At 37.4% G+C, this 16,474-nt stretch overlaps 1 protein-coding gene across 1 annotated transcript in view; it reads left to right on the plus strand.

Moving 5' to 3' along the window:
- Positions 1-1,625: 1,625 nt before the first annotated feature.
- The window catches only part of LOC132491597 (phospholipid-transporting ATPase FetA-like), a 73,426-nt gene continuing 58,577 nt past the window's right edge, over positions 1,626-16,474 (plus strand). The window contains exons 1-2 of the mRNA XM_060100460.1: positions 1,626-1,682; positions 6,778-6,855. Coding sequence (XP_059956443.1) covers positions 6,813-6,855 — 43 coding nt within the window. The 5' untranslated portion in view covers positions 1,626-1,682; positions 6,778-6,812. The remainder of the gene's footprint in view (positions 1,683-6,777; positions 6,856-16,474) is intronic.

A 16,474-nucleotide genomic window follows, 5' to 3' on the forward strand; every position in this document is an offset into this window, starting at 1 on the left:
AGTTTTAGGAGCCAGGGCTAGAGTTGCAGTGAGAGGATATATCATAACTCAGGGAAAGCACACACAGAAAACAGGGATAAGAACAACGCCTTGGGGGAAGAGCACCTATTATGTGCAAGGCATTGTAAGAAAAAAAAAAAAGCTTGATACACTTTATTTTATAAAATCCTTGCAACCAAGGTGAAGTGATTATCTTCATGTGAGAGATAAGGAGAAGTTCATAGTGATTATCTCATTAGACCAAGGTCACACATTTGACAGTGTTGGTTGGCTCCAGGGTTTAGAGTTAGGTCAGCCGAAATTTACTACATCACACTGCAGAGCTGTCAAGGAGGCAGGAGGAGGAAAACCAGGAGAATTAATTGTCATGAAAACAAGGGAGGAGAAGACGCCCTTAATGAACTATGGGGTGACTGTGGGAACAGAAAAGATGGAGGTGAGGAGGTGAAATATCTTCAGTGGTTCCCAGAAGTTCCAGCTTTTGTTGGGAATTTGTGCCAAGACCACATAGATGCCAATCTTAGGTACATTGAGAGAGGCTGTTTAAGGACTTTGAACTGCACCTGGCCTGGCTGGAGGTTGAGTTCCGTCTACGAATGTACATTTTAACTTGCTCAAATAAGCACTTACCCCAAAAGCACCAGCTGATCTTCCAACTTTGTTTTTAGCAGGAGAGACTACTTTTTCAATTTAGAATATAGGAAAATCCCAGATAAAATCAGAGTTATTCAAGTTGAAGGAGAGGGTGTACCCTTTTCTTCCTCCTTGCTCCCCTCTACCCTTAATCCACTTCAGAAAAGGGTTCTGAAACCTCCTTGCTGTACATAATATTATTTGAAAAAACCCTGCTTTGCATTAAATTTGGGGGGGGTGACAAAGGGAAGTGACAGGTATTGCCCTTTATTATAGATGAGAAAAGCTAGAGAACTGAAGGAAAGAGTCATTTGCTTTAGGCACAAATAATTTAGGAATCCAGCTGAGAATAGAACAGGAGTTTTCAAACTCCCCAACAGTCAGCACTCTTTCTATTATCTCACTCCTGTCCCCAGTTTTAAAACAAATAAAATTTGTTTAACAAAGAACATAGCACTTGATTTCTAAGATTCCATTCAACAGATATTTGTTAACTACATATACGTGCAAAACAGTTAAGACCCGCTTACTAAACACTGACTCATTTTTATAGACTAAAAGAAAGGGAAAATAAACTATCCCAAAGCATCAGTATTATATTACCGAATAAGGAGCTTTCTCTGTGAGACTGCAAAATTACAAGCGCCAGAAGGAGATTGTGTGGACTCCAATATTTGTTCAGACCCAATTTAAAGCTCTAGGCAGAAAAGAGGGGTTTTGTAGCACACAGTAGCTTTACAAAGCCTGCCTTATAGGCTGAGCAGGTAACTCCTGGGGAAGACCATGAGTTTGAAAATGAAAGCAGTGGCTAAGAAACTATAGTGTTTTGCAGGGTTTTTTCTACTCCATTTTGTGTTTGAAGTTAGTTTTATATTCATCTTCAGCTATTTGCTTTAAACCACTTGAAACCAAATCCAAGTTAATTGAAAGGTTATGAGGGGTCCATGAACCACCTTTGGAAGAAGCAGTTTGCAAACAAGGGTTTTGAAACTCTCTTCATTTTCCCTATCTAGAGAAAACAATTTCAAAATCCACAAAAAAAGAATTTGGTAAGTTCCCAGAAGCCGGGAATCAGACGTAGGAAGCTGAAGGAGATCTAGACATCTAAATGGCTTCATAGACTAGTAGATGTTTCAGTGTCTTCCTACCCCTCCCAGAGTTTTAAAGTTACTAAGTTTAGAAGATCTTTGTTTTCCTAGAGCGTTTTCCAGTCAGAAAGAATTTATGGTTGAAATAAGGAGGGGATAAGGCAGGAACTGTAACTGAGAAGAGAGGTGTAGTGTGGAGTACTGGCAGTTTTCAGGCTGTGCCGTTTAAAAGCATTTCAGGGTAAGGCTTGCTTTTTATTTTTTATTTATTTATTTATTTAGTATATGTGCTTCTGTTGCATTTTTTTAAAAAAAGAAAAAATTAAAAAGAAAACTTTTGTTACCTTTGCTAGATTCATGGGGTGGGGATTGGGATGGGGGAACATTGATTTCTGGAGTAACTCTGGGGATTTGTGCATTGGATATAAGAGCTAACGCAGAGAAACTTTAATGGAGTAGACTGGAAGCTTCCATGATTTTACACAACTGTTTGGGGGAAAACATAGTTCTTATTTTAGGCAGGGGATGATGGGCACATCTGCTTCTATGTGAGAGTCCTTTCCTCAGATTCCCAAAAGCATTCAAGTCAGCCAGGGGTTTGTTCCTTTGTTGGTAAAGAACTCTACTCTCTGGAAGACAGATTTGTTCATTGAAAGCCAATAATGACTTACGTGCTTGCAGTCTATGATATTCTAGTACTAAGAGTCATTGGCTATTCTTGTATCACAAATATGCCATTGCTAGACTGCATTGTGTTTTAGTTTATGTAGTTTTCAGACTGAGCTAAATATATAAAGACTTTCTTGAATACTTTGTACTTAGTAAATTTGCCAGTTTTTTGTATATAATAAGTGTGGGGAGGGTACAGGATGCTGGCAGCACAGAATCACAGCTGTGGCTTGGGGGAACTTGAGGTTGGTTTGCAATGTGATACCAATTGGAACTCTATAGGCTAAAATATCAGTAGACCAGTACTCCACCCTCAACCCCTAGTTTTAGTAAGGTCATTCTTGTTTCTATGTTATGTGACTCCGTTCAAGGTCTAGGCAGCTTGGAGATTATCAGCTCAAGGTGGGACCTCTTATTTCTACCTTTAGATTCTCATGTCTAAGTGAAAGAACTTTAGTTTCTATAACCATGTCTTATAGGGGCTGGTGTTATTTCTTGACTTATCCTTGATGACTCATTTATGACTCTAGTGTTTTTCAATCTTCTTTTTAAAATGTTATGATCCTCCCCCCAAATTTTTAGTAATCACAGAGGGAAAAATAGTAAGTTTACAGTGGAGAGTTCTGGCAGACACCATCTTACCCAAGCGTTCTAGGTTCACATCACTAGGAGTACATATGACAGCATGTATCCCCTGATAGGATGCAATGAGAAGGGCACATCACACTCAAGTTGAGGCACCTTCTACAAAACAGCTGGCCAATACCCTTCAAAACTCTCAAGATTATGAAAAACAAGGAAAGAATGAGGAACAGTCACATATTGAAGGAGATGTACAACTAAATGTAATGTGGGATCCTGGATTAGATCCTGGAACAACAACAAAAAAAAAGGACATTAGTGGAAAGAACTGGGAAAAAATAAATATTTTCTGTACTTTAGTTAATAGTATTATACCAAGGTTAATTTCTTAGTTTGTTAATTGTTTAATCGTTATGTAAGATATTAACATAAGAAGGTGGGTGGAGAGTGTATAGAAATTATACTATTTTTGCAACTCTTCTGTAAGTTTAAAATTATCTCTAAATAAAAAAAATTTTTTCGTGTAGTAACCTGAATTGGGCCAACTCTTTTAGTAAGTGTTAATTAAAAATTACTCTCTGAGGACTTCCCTGGTGGTGCAGTGGTTAAGAATTCGCCTGCCAATGCAGGGGACATGGGTTAGATCCCTGGTCCGGGAGGGTCACACATGCCACGGAGCAACTAAGCCCATGCACCACAACTACTGAAGCCCGCATGCCTAGAGCCCATGCTCTGCAACAAGAGAAGCCACCACAATGAGAAGCCTGCGCACCGCAAAGAAGAGTGGCCCCCGCTCAATGAAACTAGAGAAAGCCCGCGCACAGCAACAAAGGCCCAACGCAGCTGAAAAAACTAAAATAAAATTATTAATAAAAATAAAAATTACTCTCCAGAGTAATTATTCTTCCTCATAAGAAGAGTATTTCCTATCTGGTATGTTCACTTTAATTTTTTAGTTCTTTTGTTATTATCATATATTGAATAGATATAAAGTTTATCACAAATGTGTAAGTTGTAAAGAGTAACACCATGAGCACAAATGTAGCTTGAAACACTCCGTATGCTTTTTCCATCCCATCCCCTTCCCTCTCCCTAACCTCTATCCTGAATTTGGTATTTTTCACTCCCTTGTTTCTCTTTATAGGTTTACCTTGAAAGTATTTATCCCTGATGATATAGTTTTACATGATCTTTAACTTTACATAAGTGGAATAATATTTTATGTATTCTTTTGCAATTTTTTTCCCCTAAATATTATATTCCTGAGATTTAACAATGTTAATATGCATAACTTAGCTCACTCATTTTCACTACTCTGTAGCTTTCCATTTTATGAACATACCACAAGTTACTTCTCCATTCTATCATTAGTAGCCATTTGGTTGGTTTCCCAGTTTTGCTGTTATGAGCAGTGCTATTGCACACATCTTCGTAAGTGACATATTATGACAGTTTCCTTAGGGTATATAAATAAGATGGACTAGCTGGGTTATAGGGTAAATGCTCCATCAACTTTATTAGATAAGGCCAAATTGTTGTCCAGAGTGGTTTGTCCAATTTTTAATACCACCAACAGTATGTAAGTGTTCCAGTGGTTCCACTTTCTCTCTAACACAATATTATTAGACTTACATTTTTTTTTACTAATCTGGTGGGTGTGTATATTAAAATTTTAAAACATTGCCATTTGTTGATTGACTACTTTGTGTCAAGTACTGTGGCAGACATTTTCATACATTATTTAATTTAATTCTCTCACGGCTTTTCTTAGCTCCCTAATGGAAACTAATGTTGTACTTAGTTTGTAATACATAATTACCTCTAAACCTCTCTCTGGCAAATTTATTCCTTATCAGGTCTTTCTCCATCTTGTATCTGCTAAATTTTTTTTCTGTTTCTTAAAAAAAAAATTATTCTCACTTTAGAAGAAATTTAAGGCATGAAGTGGTTAATAACTTGCCCCAAGTCACATTGTCGTTAATTAGTAGCAAACTGAAATGAAACCCAGTTCTCTAGCTCCTAATCCTTTTTTTTTTTTTACTCCATCTCTTCCCTTTTCCCTCCCACATCGCATTTCTTCTTCCCTTCCCTACCATTCTTCTACTCCTCCTCTGAGTTTAACAGCTTAAATGTATTTTCCAGTTGGCAGCTATGTAATGTGATGTGCGTGTAGAGAGCATCACAAGATTGGGTGAGTGCCTGGTTCCAGCTAAATAGTCATTACTCAGGTCCCTGGCTGGCTGTTAAGTGTCACAACCATTTCAAATTCCAAGCTGTGCTGCTTGTGTGCATTTGGCCAGGCTACCCTCTCAAAGCTGTTGATGGCCCTGCAGGGGTTGGAGAGAATCCAGAACTTCAGGACCTCCCATCCTTGGCTCTCCTTTCTCAGCAGTAGGAACGCCAAGCCTACTGTGGGGGTCCCTGAGAATTCTCAGGCAACTGAAGGTAGGACTGGGTGCCTAGAGAGTGGTGCTATTAGAACTGCTTACGTTCGTTAGGAACACACAGATTCTGTTGACAGAAGAAACAGACCTTAGGTTGGGGTACAAAACTTGCAGCACAAGTGAATTTTTTTGGCCTACACAATATTTAATTTTACTTTTTAAAAACTTTGGATGCTTTTATAGGAAGCATGCACTCACCAATTGGTCACAATGCCCAGCACTTCATTTCTTGTTTTTTACACCTAACTGCTATTAACTCCCTGGCTCCTAAAGTTATTTGGTGCAACTCTGCCTAGATTATTGAAATATGAATTGTATCCTTAATGAGGTCACTTGGGACTCACTGAGGGCAGAACTGGAAGATGCATTCTCATTCCAAAGTGATCACAGTTGCCCAGGTAATTTTTTTTTCTGACAGCCAAACATCCCTTGGCTGTAAACACTTTTTTACTTAGACTTAACACTCCCCCTCAAATTATGGATTTTTGTCCCATCTAATCTTGTTTGGGATAATTAAGATGAAAATACATGTAATATTTTCTAGTCTTGGCTTATGCACACTTAGTGACTTAGGAGACCTGAAAGAAATTAATTAATTAAAATAAACATACTTTATTGGCCTTTTTTGAATTGGGTTAAGGATGGAGAGATAGAAGAGTTTTCTGTGTAGCATACTCATGGGGTTTGATAAAGCATAATTTTCAAAAGGTTAAAAAACATGACTCTCATGTAAATATAAAATGGACAGGTGTCACAGATTTTATTTAACTCATTAATTAATGAGGGAGCCAGTAAGATGTTAAGACCAGTTCAAATAAAAATTTAGGAGCTGTGTATATATAGGCAATTTCATTTAAAAAAAAGTTAAGATTTCTCAATTATATACAAAACTATTTAAAGTCCTAAAGTACATTAATCATAACCTTTGGAGTTATCTTTTCCACCAGAGAGAAAATATTTATATCTATATTAGATGAAAATCTACAAGTTAACTGCTGCCCTATGGGGTTATAGAATAGTCCAACAGAAAACTAATCAAAGGTGTAAGCCCAGAACTTCACTAAAAGATCACCCAGTGATTTATTTTTCCTGTTCCCAAGTTTCAGCTAATTTTTCTGACAGATTATAGTTATCAGCTTAGATTTGGTTGCCAGGAAGTGGAATCTGTTTCCCAAGTTTTAAAAATATAACTTTATGATAAGGATGTATGAAATGAATTCTAAAATTTAGCATATGTATTTTAGAGGTAGATTTATTTTGGATTTCAGAGATCAAGTTCCAAGTTTCTTAAACATTCATTTAAGTAAAATGGTATTGGCAATGAGAAATTCTCATTCTAAATTTTTTTATTTCCTTTACAGAAATCCAAGGGAATTTTAACTGGAACTACTCTGCAATGTCTATATTTGAAAAGGAAAGTGAGGACAAACAAAATGGAGGTAGGTGAACTCTAAGTCTGTATGTCATTATTGTTGCCTCTAAAAAGTGCACACATGCACGCACATGTGTGTGCACTTGCACGTATGACAGATAAATAGACTGGCCAGCCTACCAAACTACCATTTTAGCAAACTGATCAGGAAAGGAAATATACTTTGCAGAAGTAAATACTTCGTACTTACAATTACAAGCTCCCTTGTTCTGTCATTTGAGAATTCTAATTTGAGTAGTTATAATTGCTCATCTTTTGTTCTTTTATCTGTACTCTTATTTTGTACTTTTATTTGGAAGTTCATCAGGAAAGCATGTGTTCCTTTTCCTCTCCCCATCCTTCACAACCGCCTCCTGCTAAAAAAGAAGTGGTTAATGTGAAAAGCAGTTGCTGAGGCTAATTAAGTCATCTTTTGCAGACTTTTTGCAGAGCAAGTGGATCTGGCTATGGTGTTAGAGAGGATTTCTGTACCACTTCCGTGCTTTCCTGTGGTGATTCAAAGTACTAAAAGGAGCTGGGGTAATCACACCCAAGCCACCTTTAAGAATGAAGCTGCCTGACATGAAAAAGAAATCTTTTTCTAACATAAAATTTTGAGAAAGCAAGCCAGACTGTAGTTCTATATTTAGGCTTCCTTTTGAGGAATGGAGAAGGTGCAGAGAATGAAGTTAGGTCACTGATTTAAGGCCACACTATACCTTCTTTACTTTCTGTCATTATGCAGTTGTCTGATTCCTGGAAGGAGCCCATTCCAAGGGCACAGGCCCTGGTTCTAGGAAGAGGAAGTCAGGGAGCTCCCAACAGAAGGAAAAAGCAAGAAGTCCTCTCCTACTCTCAGAACTGCTGAAAGAGAGAGGGTTGAGGAAAACAGACTAACTAACCAATTTCTCCTGCATCTTCTTATGAACAGAGAATATGGAAGACAGTGTAAATCAGTGAAGTGAGAACACACCCTCACACCATACACAACAATAAACTCAAAATGGCTTAAAGACTTAAATATAAGACATGACACCATAAAATTCCTAGAAGAGAACATATGCAAAACATTTCTCTGACATAAATCGTAACAATGTTTTCTTAGGTCAGTCTCCCAAGGCAATAGAAATAAAAGCAAAAATAAACAAATGGTACCTAATCAAACTTATAAGCTTTTGCACAGCAAAGGAAACCATAAACAAAATGAAAAGATATCCTACAGACAGAGAAAATATTTGCAAACGATGTGACCAACAAGGGCTTAATTTCTAAAATATACAAACAGCTTATACAATTCAATAACAACAACAACAAAAAACCCCAAACCACCCAATCAAAAAGTGGGCAGAAGGTCTAAATAGACATTTCTCCAAAGAAGACGTGCAGATGGCCAGTAGGCATATGAAAATGATGCTCAGCATCGCTAATTATTAGAGAAATGCAAATCAAAACTACAGTGAGGTACCACCTCACACCGGTCAGAATGGCCATTATTAAAAAATATACAGATAACAAATGCTGGAGAGGGTGTGAAGAAAAGGGAACCCTCCAACACTGGTGGAAATGTAAATTGGTGCAGCCGCTGAACCAGTATGGAGGTTCCTCAAATAATTAAAAATTGAGCTACCATATGATCCAACAGTCCCACTCCTGGGCATATATCCAGACAAATCTATAATTCAAAAAGATACATGGACCCCTATGTTCATAGCAGCACTATTTACAATAGCCAAGACATGGAAGCAACCTAAACATCCATTGACAGATGAATGGATAAAGAAGATATATATATATATACACACACACACACACACACACAATGGAGTATTACTCAGCCATAAAAAAGAATGAAATAATGCCATTTGCAGTAACATGGATGGACCTAGACATTATACTAAGTAAAGTAAGTCAGACAGAAAGACAAACATCATATGATATCAATTATATGTGGAATCTAAAAAAATGATAGAAATGAACTTATTTACAAAACAGAACCAAACACAAACCTAGAAAACAAATTTATGATAACCAAAGGCAGAAGGAGGGGGAGGGATAAATTAGGAGTTTGGGATTAGTGATTAGCAGATACACACTACTATATATAAAATAGGTAAATGACAAGGTCCTACTGTATAGCACAGGGAACTATATTCAATATCTTGTAATAAACTATAGTGGAAAAGAATCCGAAAAAGAATATATATATACATATAGCTGAATCATTTTGCTATACACCAGAAACTAACACAACATTGTAAATCAACTATACTTCAACAAATAAATAAATAACTTTTTCAGAAAAGAAAATATAGAGGACAAAATACCTTAGGGAGCAGTAAGTTCAAGGTTAATGAAGAATGTGATAGTCAATAAAGACTGATTAATTTATTCAACAAATATTTATTGATCACCAAATGCCACTGTGCTACATGCTGGCAATACAATAGCGACAAAACTAGACAGAATCCCAGCCCTAATGGAGATTATGGTTTACTGAGGGACAGCCTTTAATTAAGTAATAAGACATTAAATAATAGCACAAAGAAATGTCAAATTATATCGATGGTAAGTGCTAGGAAGTCAAGGTCATATGGGAGGTACAGTGGTTAAGACCGTGGATTCTGGAGCCATACTGTCTAGGTTAGAATCCTAGCTCCACCACTTACTGTTATTTTGGGGAAAATCTCTTAATTTCTTTATGCTACAGCTTCTCATCCATAAAATGGGACTAATAATAGTGCTACCTTATAACGATGTTGTGAGGATTAAATGAGGTAATATTTGTAAAGCACTTGGGACAGTATCTGGCACATGGTAAATACTAGGTAAACGTTTATGTAAAAAGTAATTTATAAGAGCTTGGTGCTCCCATTCAGGAAGATAATTAAGAACTTGAATGTTTATAAATGTGGATCATTTCAAAAAGTCAAAATTTTTACCAATGAAAAGTAATTGGAACCAGTTTTCTTGGTCTGAATTCCTTCAGATAGGCTAAGTCTACCTACTGCAGTAGAGTTATTGCTTGTGCTGTGTGGAGCAGTGAGCAGTTAATCCTGGTCCATCCTGTTGGCCTGAGTCAACAAAACAACAGTGGCAAACCCAGTATTTGGCAGGTAACTCTGCCCTTTTCTAGGCTATCAGCCTGTTCTGGTTGGAAAACACATAGTACATAGAGTGGATGTTGACTGCTTCCAGCATTTTGCTTACCAACTCTCTCCTTTCTATTTTTCACTACTTTCTTAGTTCAAGCTCTCACTGTTTCAAGCATTGATTATTGCAGCAATCTTTTAAGTCTTTATTCTGCAATCTGTTCCTCTGTAAATAAGTCATATTAATCTTTCTGAAATTCCAGTTTTATCACATTTTTCCCTGCTCAGAATCTTTCTGGGATTCCTTGTCAGCTACTAGATAAAATTTAAGGTCATTAGCCTGCATTAAAAGCCTAACTTTATAGTCTTGTTTCCTGCCTCCTTCAGACTCCTCCTACCTACTTTACTGTCATACAACTTGTCTAGTCTCAGTGCTGAAAATTTCATTAAGTTCTTTTTTTCTGCCTAGATACGTGTTCCCTACATCTATCAATATATTGAATCTATATTCATCTTTTGGGTTTAGTGCAAGTCCTCTATGAAGCCTTCTCCAGCAACTCTAGCCACCAGTGCCCCCCATGCCCCTGGCATTATCTTTCCTTCTTGAATTCCTATAGTGCTTGATTTCTATAATTTTTTAAAAATAATAGCCTTATTAAGATATAATTCACTTGTCATAAAATTCACCATTTTAAAGCACACAACTCAGTGATTTTCAGTATATTCACAGAATTGTGAACCATGACCATAATTCAATTTTAGAAAATTTTCATCACCCCCAAAAGAAACCCCGTACCCATTAGGAATCACTCCCAATTCCCCCCACCTCCAGCCACTGGCAACCACTAATCTATTTTCTATCCGTATGGACTTGTCTATTCTACACATGATATATGCATAACATATACACATATATAGAGAATCAAGTAATATGTAGCCTTTTGTGACCGGCTTCTTTCACTTAATGTTTTCAAGGTTCATGCATATTGTAGCATATATTAGTACCTCATTCCTTTTTATGGCTGAATATCATTTCATTGTATGGGCACACCACTATTTGTTTACCTGTTCATCAGTTGATAGATATTTACATTGTTTCCACTTTTTGGCTATTATAAACAATGCTGCTATAAACATTTATGTACAAGTTTTTGTGTGGACTTCAATTCTCTTGGGTTTCTACAATTCACTGTAAATCTTATTAATATCCTGTCTTGAACTTTTCCTTTACTGTTTTGCATATATGTTGAGTTTATCTACTAAGTTATCTACCTAGCACAGTGCCTACAGAGCTCCCTCTGTCCTGGAGAGTTTACAAGCTTGTCCCATTTATTATACTTCTCCTTTCCCTCAGCTTTACCACCCATACACATATATTGATACAAATATCATCATTGTTATCATCACCACTACCACAACACGAGAGTAAAAATTATTAATAAGTATTGATAGGTAGTTAAATAATACTAGGTAGTAAATTCAAAAGGGTGAGATACACTTGTATGTATTGACATGGAAAGATCTACAATACATATTATGAAAAGAAAAAAGCAACTAGCAGAGAAATACAAATAGTAGCATCTCATTTGTTTAAAAACACATATAGGTGTTTGTGTATATGTATATGTTTGTAAGTAAATACTCTAAGGAAGGGACCCCCAAAGGATATATGCCAATCTGTTAACAGTGGTTTCCTTAGGAAAGGGAGAAGGCGTGGGAAAGGAAACTTCATATTTTTTCTCTATATATTTTTGAGTTTGGATCTTTTACAGGTAAAATATGTTTGCTTTACTTTGGTGATTTGAAAAACAATTGAAGAAAAAAGTGTAATCACAAAGGAAAAAAAACTAAGTTGGAGAAACTAGAAAGAAAGGACAGAAGAAGAAATAGTAGGAAGGAAGAGGGCATAGATATTGCAGCATGTAGGGCAGAAAATTAATCAGAGCCTTAGTAATAGAATCTTATACAACACCACATCTAAATAAACACAAAAAAATAGACATCAGTGTTGCACAACTCTGTGAACATAACAAACACCATTGAATTGTACATTTTATTTTAAATAGATGAATTGTATAGAATATACATTATATCTCAATAAAGTTATTTAAAATAAAACAGACATCTAAAATTTTTAGAGCTAGTTTCTAGAATTCTGTTTGTTTCTAGAATTCTGTTTGTTTAGAAAATTTAAAGCAATTGAATTAATTTGTAGGAACTTTTCTTGACCTCAATAAAAGTCAGGGTTGCCAGATAAAATACATGATTCCCAGTTAAATTTGAATTTTAGTAAACAATGAATAATTTTTTAGTGTAAGTATGCCCCATGTAATATTTGGGACATATTTTGTTTTTGTATTTTTATTTGCTAAATCTGGCAATGCTAAACAAAGGGAATTAAATTTTGAATCTTTTATAGTTAAATTGTTTCTTTGGCATCACCAGGGTTTGCTCTTAGATCCAGCTTTGTGTGAATGGCATTTTGTTTCTGATGGCCTTTATCATAACTTTCCCAACCTCTCATCTCCTATCCCAAGGAAGGTTTTATGATTGAGAAGCACTGAAAGTGATGTCTAGTAGTTCAGTCAAACATGACAGTTTTTACCTTTACCACATTGATGAGAAATCATTAGTTCTACATTTCAAATGAGGTCAGGATGGTAAAGCACCACTCTCAACTCCCATCTCCCAGATGATGTTTCTGTCAGCTTCTCCCTTGGAGAGGAAAGGGGAAAAAACCAAAGGTCTCCAAGAGGAGTAGGGGTAGGGGACTTTGGTTTTGAGCACGACCTGAATTGTGTCAGCCAAATCAATCTTGTATGACATCCTGTTAATAAATGAGGGTTTGCTTTTTTTTTTTTTTTTTGCTTTTTACTATCTTTCTTTTCTTTAGTGTCTTATCCTTTGAGCAATTCTAGTCTTGTTCTGCTAAACTTGGACAGAAGAATTAGTGAAGCTACAGAGGATGATCAGAGGCATGGTAACAGGAGAGCTACAGTAGTTCAAGAACTAGACTCTTCATGACAGTCAAAGTTTTAGAGAGCTTCCTCTCCAGGTTCTTTTTGACACTGCACTCTACCCACCCTCTTCAGTCATGCTGATTATCCTCCTGTTTGCTGACCTTAGAAAGATCAACAAAGAATTAGTCTTAGCTGGGGTTTCTCTTTCAGTCCAGCTGTTCTGTGATTTTTTTTTTTTTTTTTTTTTTTTTTTTTTTTTTTTTTTTTTTTGCGGTACGCGGGCCTCTCACTGCTGTGGCCTCGCCCGTTGCAGAGCACAGGCTCCGGACGTGCAGGCTCAGCGGCCATGGCTCACGGGCCCAGCCTCTCCGCGGCATGTGGGATCTTCCCGGACCGGGGCACGAACCCGTGTCCCCTGCATCGGCAGGCGGACTCTCAACAACTGTGCCACCAGGGAAGCCCTGTTCTGTGATTATATAGATACTCCCACAAGGAGGAGGAGGTGATTATTCTCCTTTGGAGGGGTTTGGACAGAAATCTGACCATGATTCAACAGAATGTGTTTCTAAGCATCTATTCACTTGTGTGCTTGTTCGTTCAACAAATATGTGTTAAATCCAGGGCCTAATGCTGAGCTAACCAGTGGGATACAGAGATTTAAAGAAAAGAAAAAAGAAAAAAAGACATGGTCTCTGTCTTTAAGGAGGTTTTTGTTTAGTGGGAGAAGATGGTATTAGAAGTATTACAAATGAGCTGAATGTAAACCATGAGACATAGCAATGGGTAGACTGAACCAGAAACATGTAATGAAATGGTGATGAGACAGCAAGTTAGTTACTGCCTCTTCCACAGGACTGCAGACCCTGGACTTTCCCATGATGACTCTCAGCTATGTCATTTAGCTAGTCTTCGTACCATTCTTTAGATAGAAATATCATCTGGTGACTGCACTCCAGATATCTTAGAGATGCAGTCTGGAGAGATGAAATATAAATGTTCTTGTGTACCCAAGACTGGAAGCCATATGGGCAGCTAAATCAACTGATAGCTATAATGTTCCCATTATGCTTTTTGACTACTAGGATAAATTGTGATCATTTGGAATCTAAGAAATTCCAGAATTCCTACTGTAAATTGATTGCAACTAATCTGACCAGAAATTCCAGAACTTGGTCAGTTATCCTTCCCCTGGCACTCTCTTCAATGGTTTTTAGAGATGGGTAAGTTTCAGTCATATGCATTAAGTGACTTGGGTGAAATCACCTAGGCCTGTTGATCTAGAATGACAGCAGGGGGTTATTGCTGAGTTTCTCTCACCAGCACCTGGGCTTAATTGATCTGGGAGTCTGGTGGTGTAAGGAGAGGGGACCTTGACTAATATACTGGTTAGAGACTTGCACTCCTAAAGGTCATCTCACTGCTCTTCTGTCTTTAGTTGGAAAATCCTATTTGTGATTGCTTTCCCACTGTGAGGAAGGAGGTATTTGCTCAGAACCTCCTAAGACTGATTGCCTCCTGACCACCTGGCTTGACTTCCTTTTTCTCCCTCCCTCCTTCTTCCTCCTGCTTCTTTTTCTTTCTGTGTGCCACTTTTCCAGTTCCCTCTTACAGAGCCCATTTTCTTTTTTAGTTTCTGTCATTTCCTTGTCTGGGTGCATCTCCAATTTTCTGTAGCTTTAACTCCTAGAACTTGAGATTGTATTACATCAAGATTACGTAAGAGCTATGTTTTTCACTCTAGCATTTGATTCAAAACTCTTAAGTACATACTTAGAGGCTTCTCCTACTTTGACACCTCTCTTCTACTAACATCCCACCAAGGGATTTTCCATCACTAGACTGTGGCTTTTGTACCCTTTCTTCTTTACTGGCTGAGTCAGCTTAGTATATCCACAGGAGACATCTGAAAGTTCAAAATCTACTTTGAGCACAGACAACTGTATCAGTGATCCTTGTGGAATCTCCTTGACATAGCATAAGATAAAGGACCAAAAAAATATCATTTAATGAGTACTTTTGATGTGTCAGGTATTATGTAGACAGTTTATGAGTACCATCTCATTTAACCCTCATATTAGCATATAAGGTAGATTTTACTCTCCCGTTTTGCACATGAGGAAACTAAAGCCCAGAAATGGAAAATGACTTGCCCTAAGTCACTTAACAGTTTAGTCACAAAGCCCAGTCTAGAACTGCTAAAATTTTCTGAGCATTTTTTGTTGTATTGGGAATTGTTCTTAAATGCTTTGCATGCCTCAATTTATTAATCCTCACAATAACTTTATGAGTAGGTATTATTATCATTCATTTTACAGATGAAGAAAATGAGTCTCAGAAAGGTTAAGTAACTTCCTCAAGGCTATATAGCTGGTGAGTGAAAGATTGAGATTTGAATCCTGGAAGTCTGACTGAATTGTCCATGTTCTTTTTTTTTTAATTGAAATATAGTTTATTTACAATATTATGTTAGTTTCAGGTGTACAGCAAAGTGATTCAGTTATATATTTTTTAAGATTATTTTTCCATTATAGGTTATTACAAGATATTGAATATGGTTCCTATGGTCTTTTTTTTTTAATATAAATTTATTTATTTATTTATTTTTGGCTGCGTTGGGCCTTCATTGCTGCCCGCAGGCTTTTTCTAGTGGCAGTGAGCGGGGACTACTCTTCGTTGTGGTGCCCAGGCTCCTCATTGTGGTGGCTTCCCTTGTTGTGGAGCACAGGCTCTAGGCGTGCAGGCTTCAGTAGTTGTGGCTCGCAGGCTCTAGAGTGCAGGCTCAGTAGTTGTGGTGCACGAGCTTAGTTGCTCTGCGGCATGTGGGATCTTCCTGGTCCAGGGCTCAAACCCATGTTCCCTGCATTGGCAGGCAGATTCTTAACCACTGCGCCACCAGGGAAGTCCCGAGTTCCTATGTTCTTAACCACTGTGGAAGCCTGCCATGTTTTTAACTCTAAGTCAACTGCACATTTTATAATACCAAGTTGCCTTGCTTCACCAAGATGTCTGACCCTTTCATTTCAGTGATTTTTACCACCCTCAGGCCAGCTCTCAGCACAGGTCCTTGTGAAACCAGGCCTTCGCTGAACGGGCTGTAGACTCAACCCTTAGTTCCCAATGAAGGATGCATTTTCCACAGTCACCAGAGGCTAGAGCTAGGTGTTTGTCCCCTTGAATTCCATAGCCATGACTACTTCAACTAGACCATCTCCTAGACTCTCCTTGTCTAAGCTAATTTTCAATATTCTGTAGTTCTAACCTCTCATCCATAATTCACATTTTGTCACTCTTGTTTCAGCCAAACAGAAATAAACTTTGAATTAACAAGTGATGGGGAAAGCACTTGGTCATCCCAGTCTTTTCTCAACAGTATTCACAAGCCCTGAGGAATCTTGAATTAATCTTTCATTATCTCATCCAAAAATTTTTTCTGCCTTTATTATCTCAAACATGACTTGCTACCTTCTTTCCTTAAGCTTGTCTTCTTTTTCTCTCGGACTTTTAGTTTCTTCTCCTAGATGGTTGTGCAAACTGAAGTTTTAACCACTTTTCTCATTGTTCCTGCTTTTCCTTTTTTTAGAGGCATCTTATGAAAACC

Source organism: Mesoplodon densirostris, chromosome 6 (assembly GCF_025265405.1).
Source record: "Mesoplodon densirostris isolate mMesDen1 chromosome 6, mMesDen1 primary haplotype, whole genome shotgun sequence".
NCBI classification, from domain to species: domain Eukaryota; kingdom Metazoa; phylum Chordata; class Mammalia; order Artiodactyla; family Ziphiidae; genus Mesoplodon; species Mesoplodon densirostris.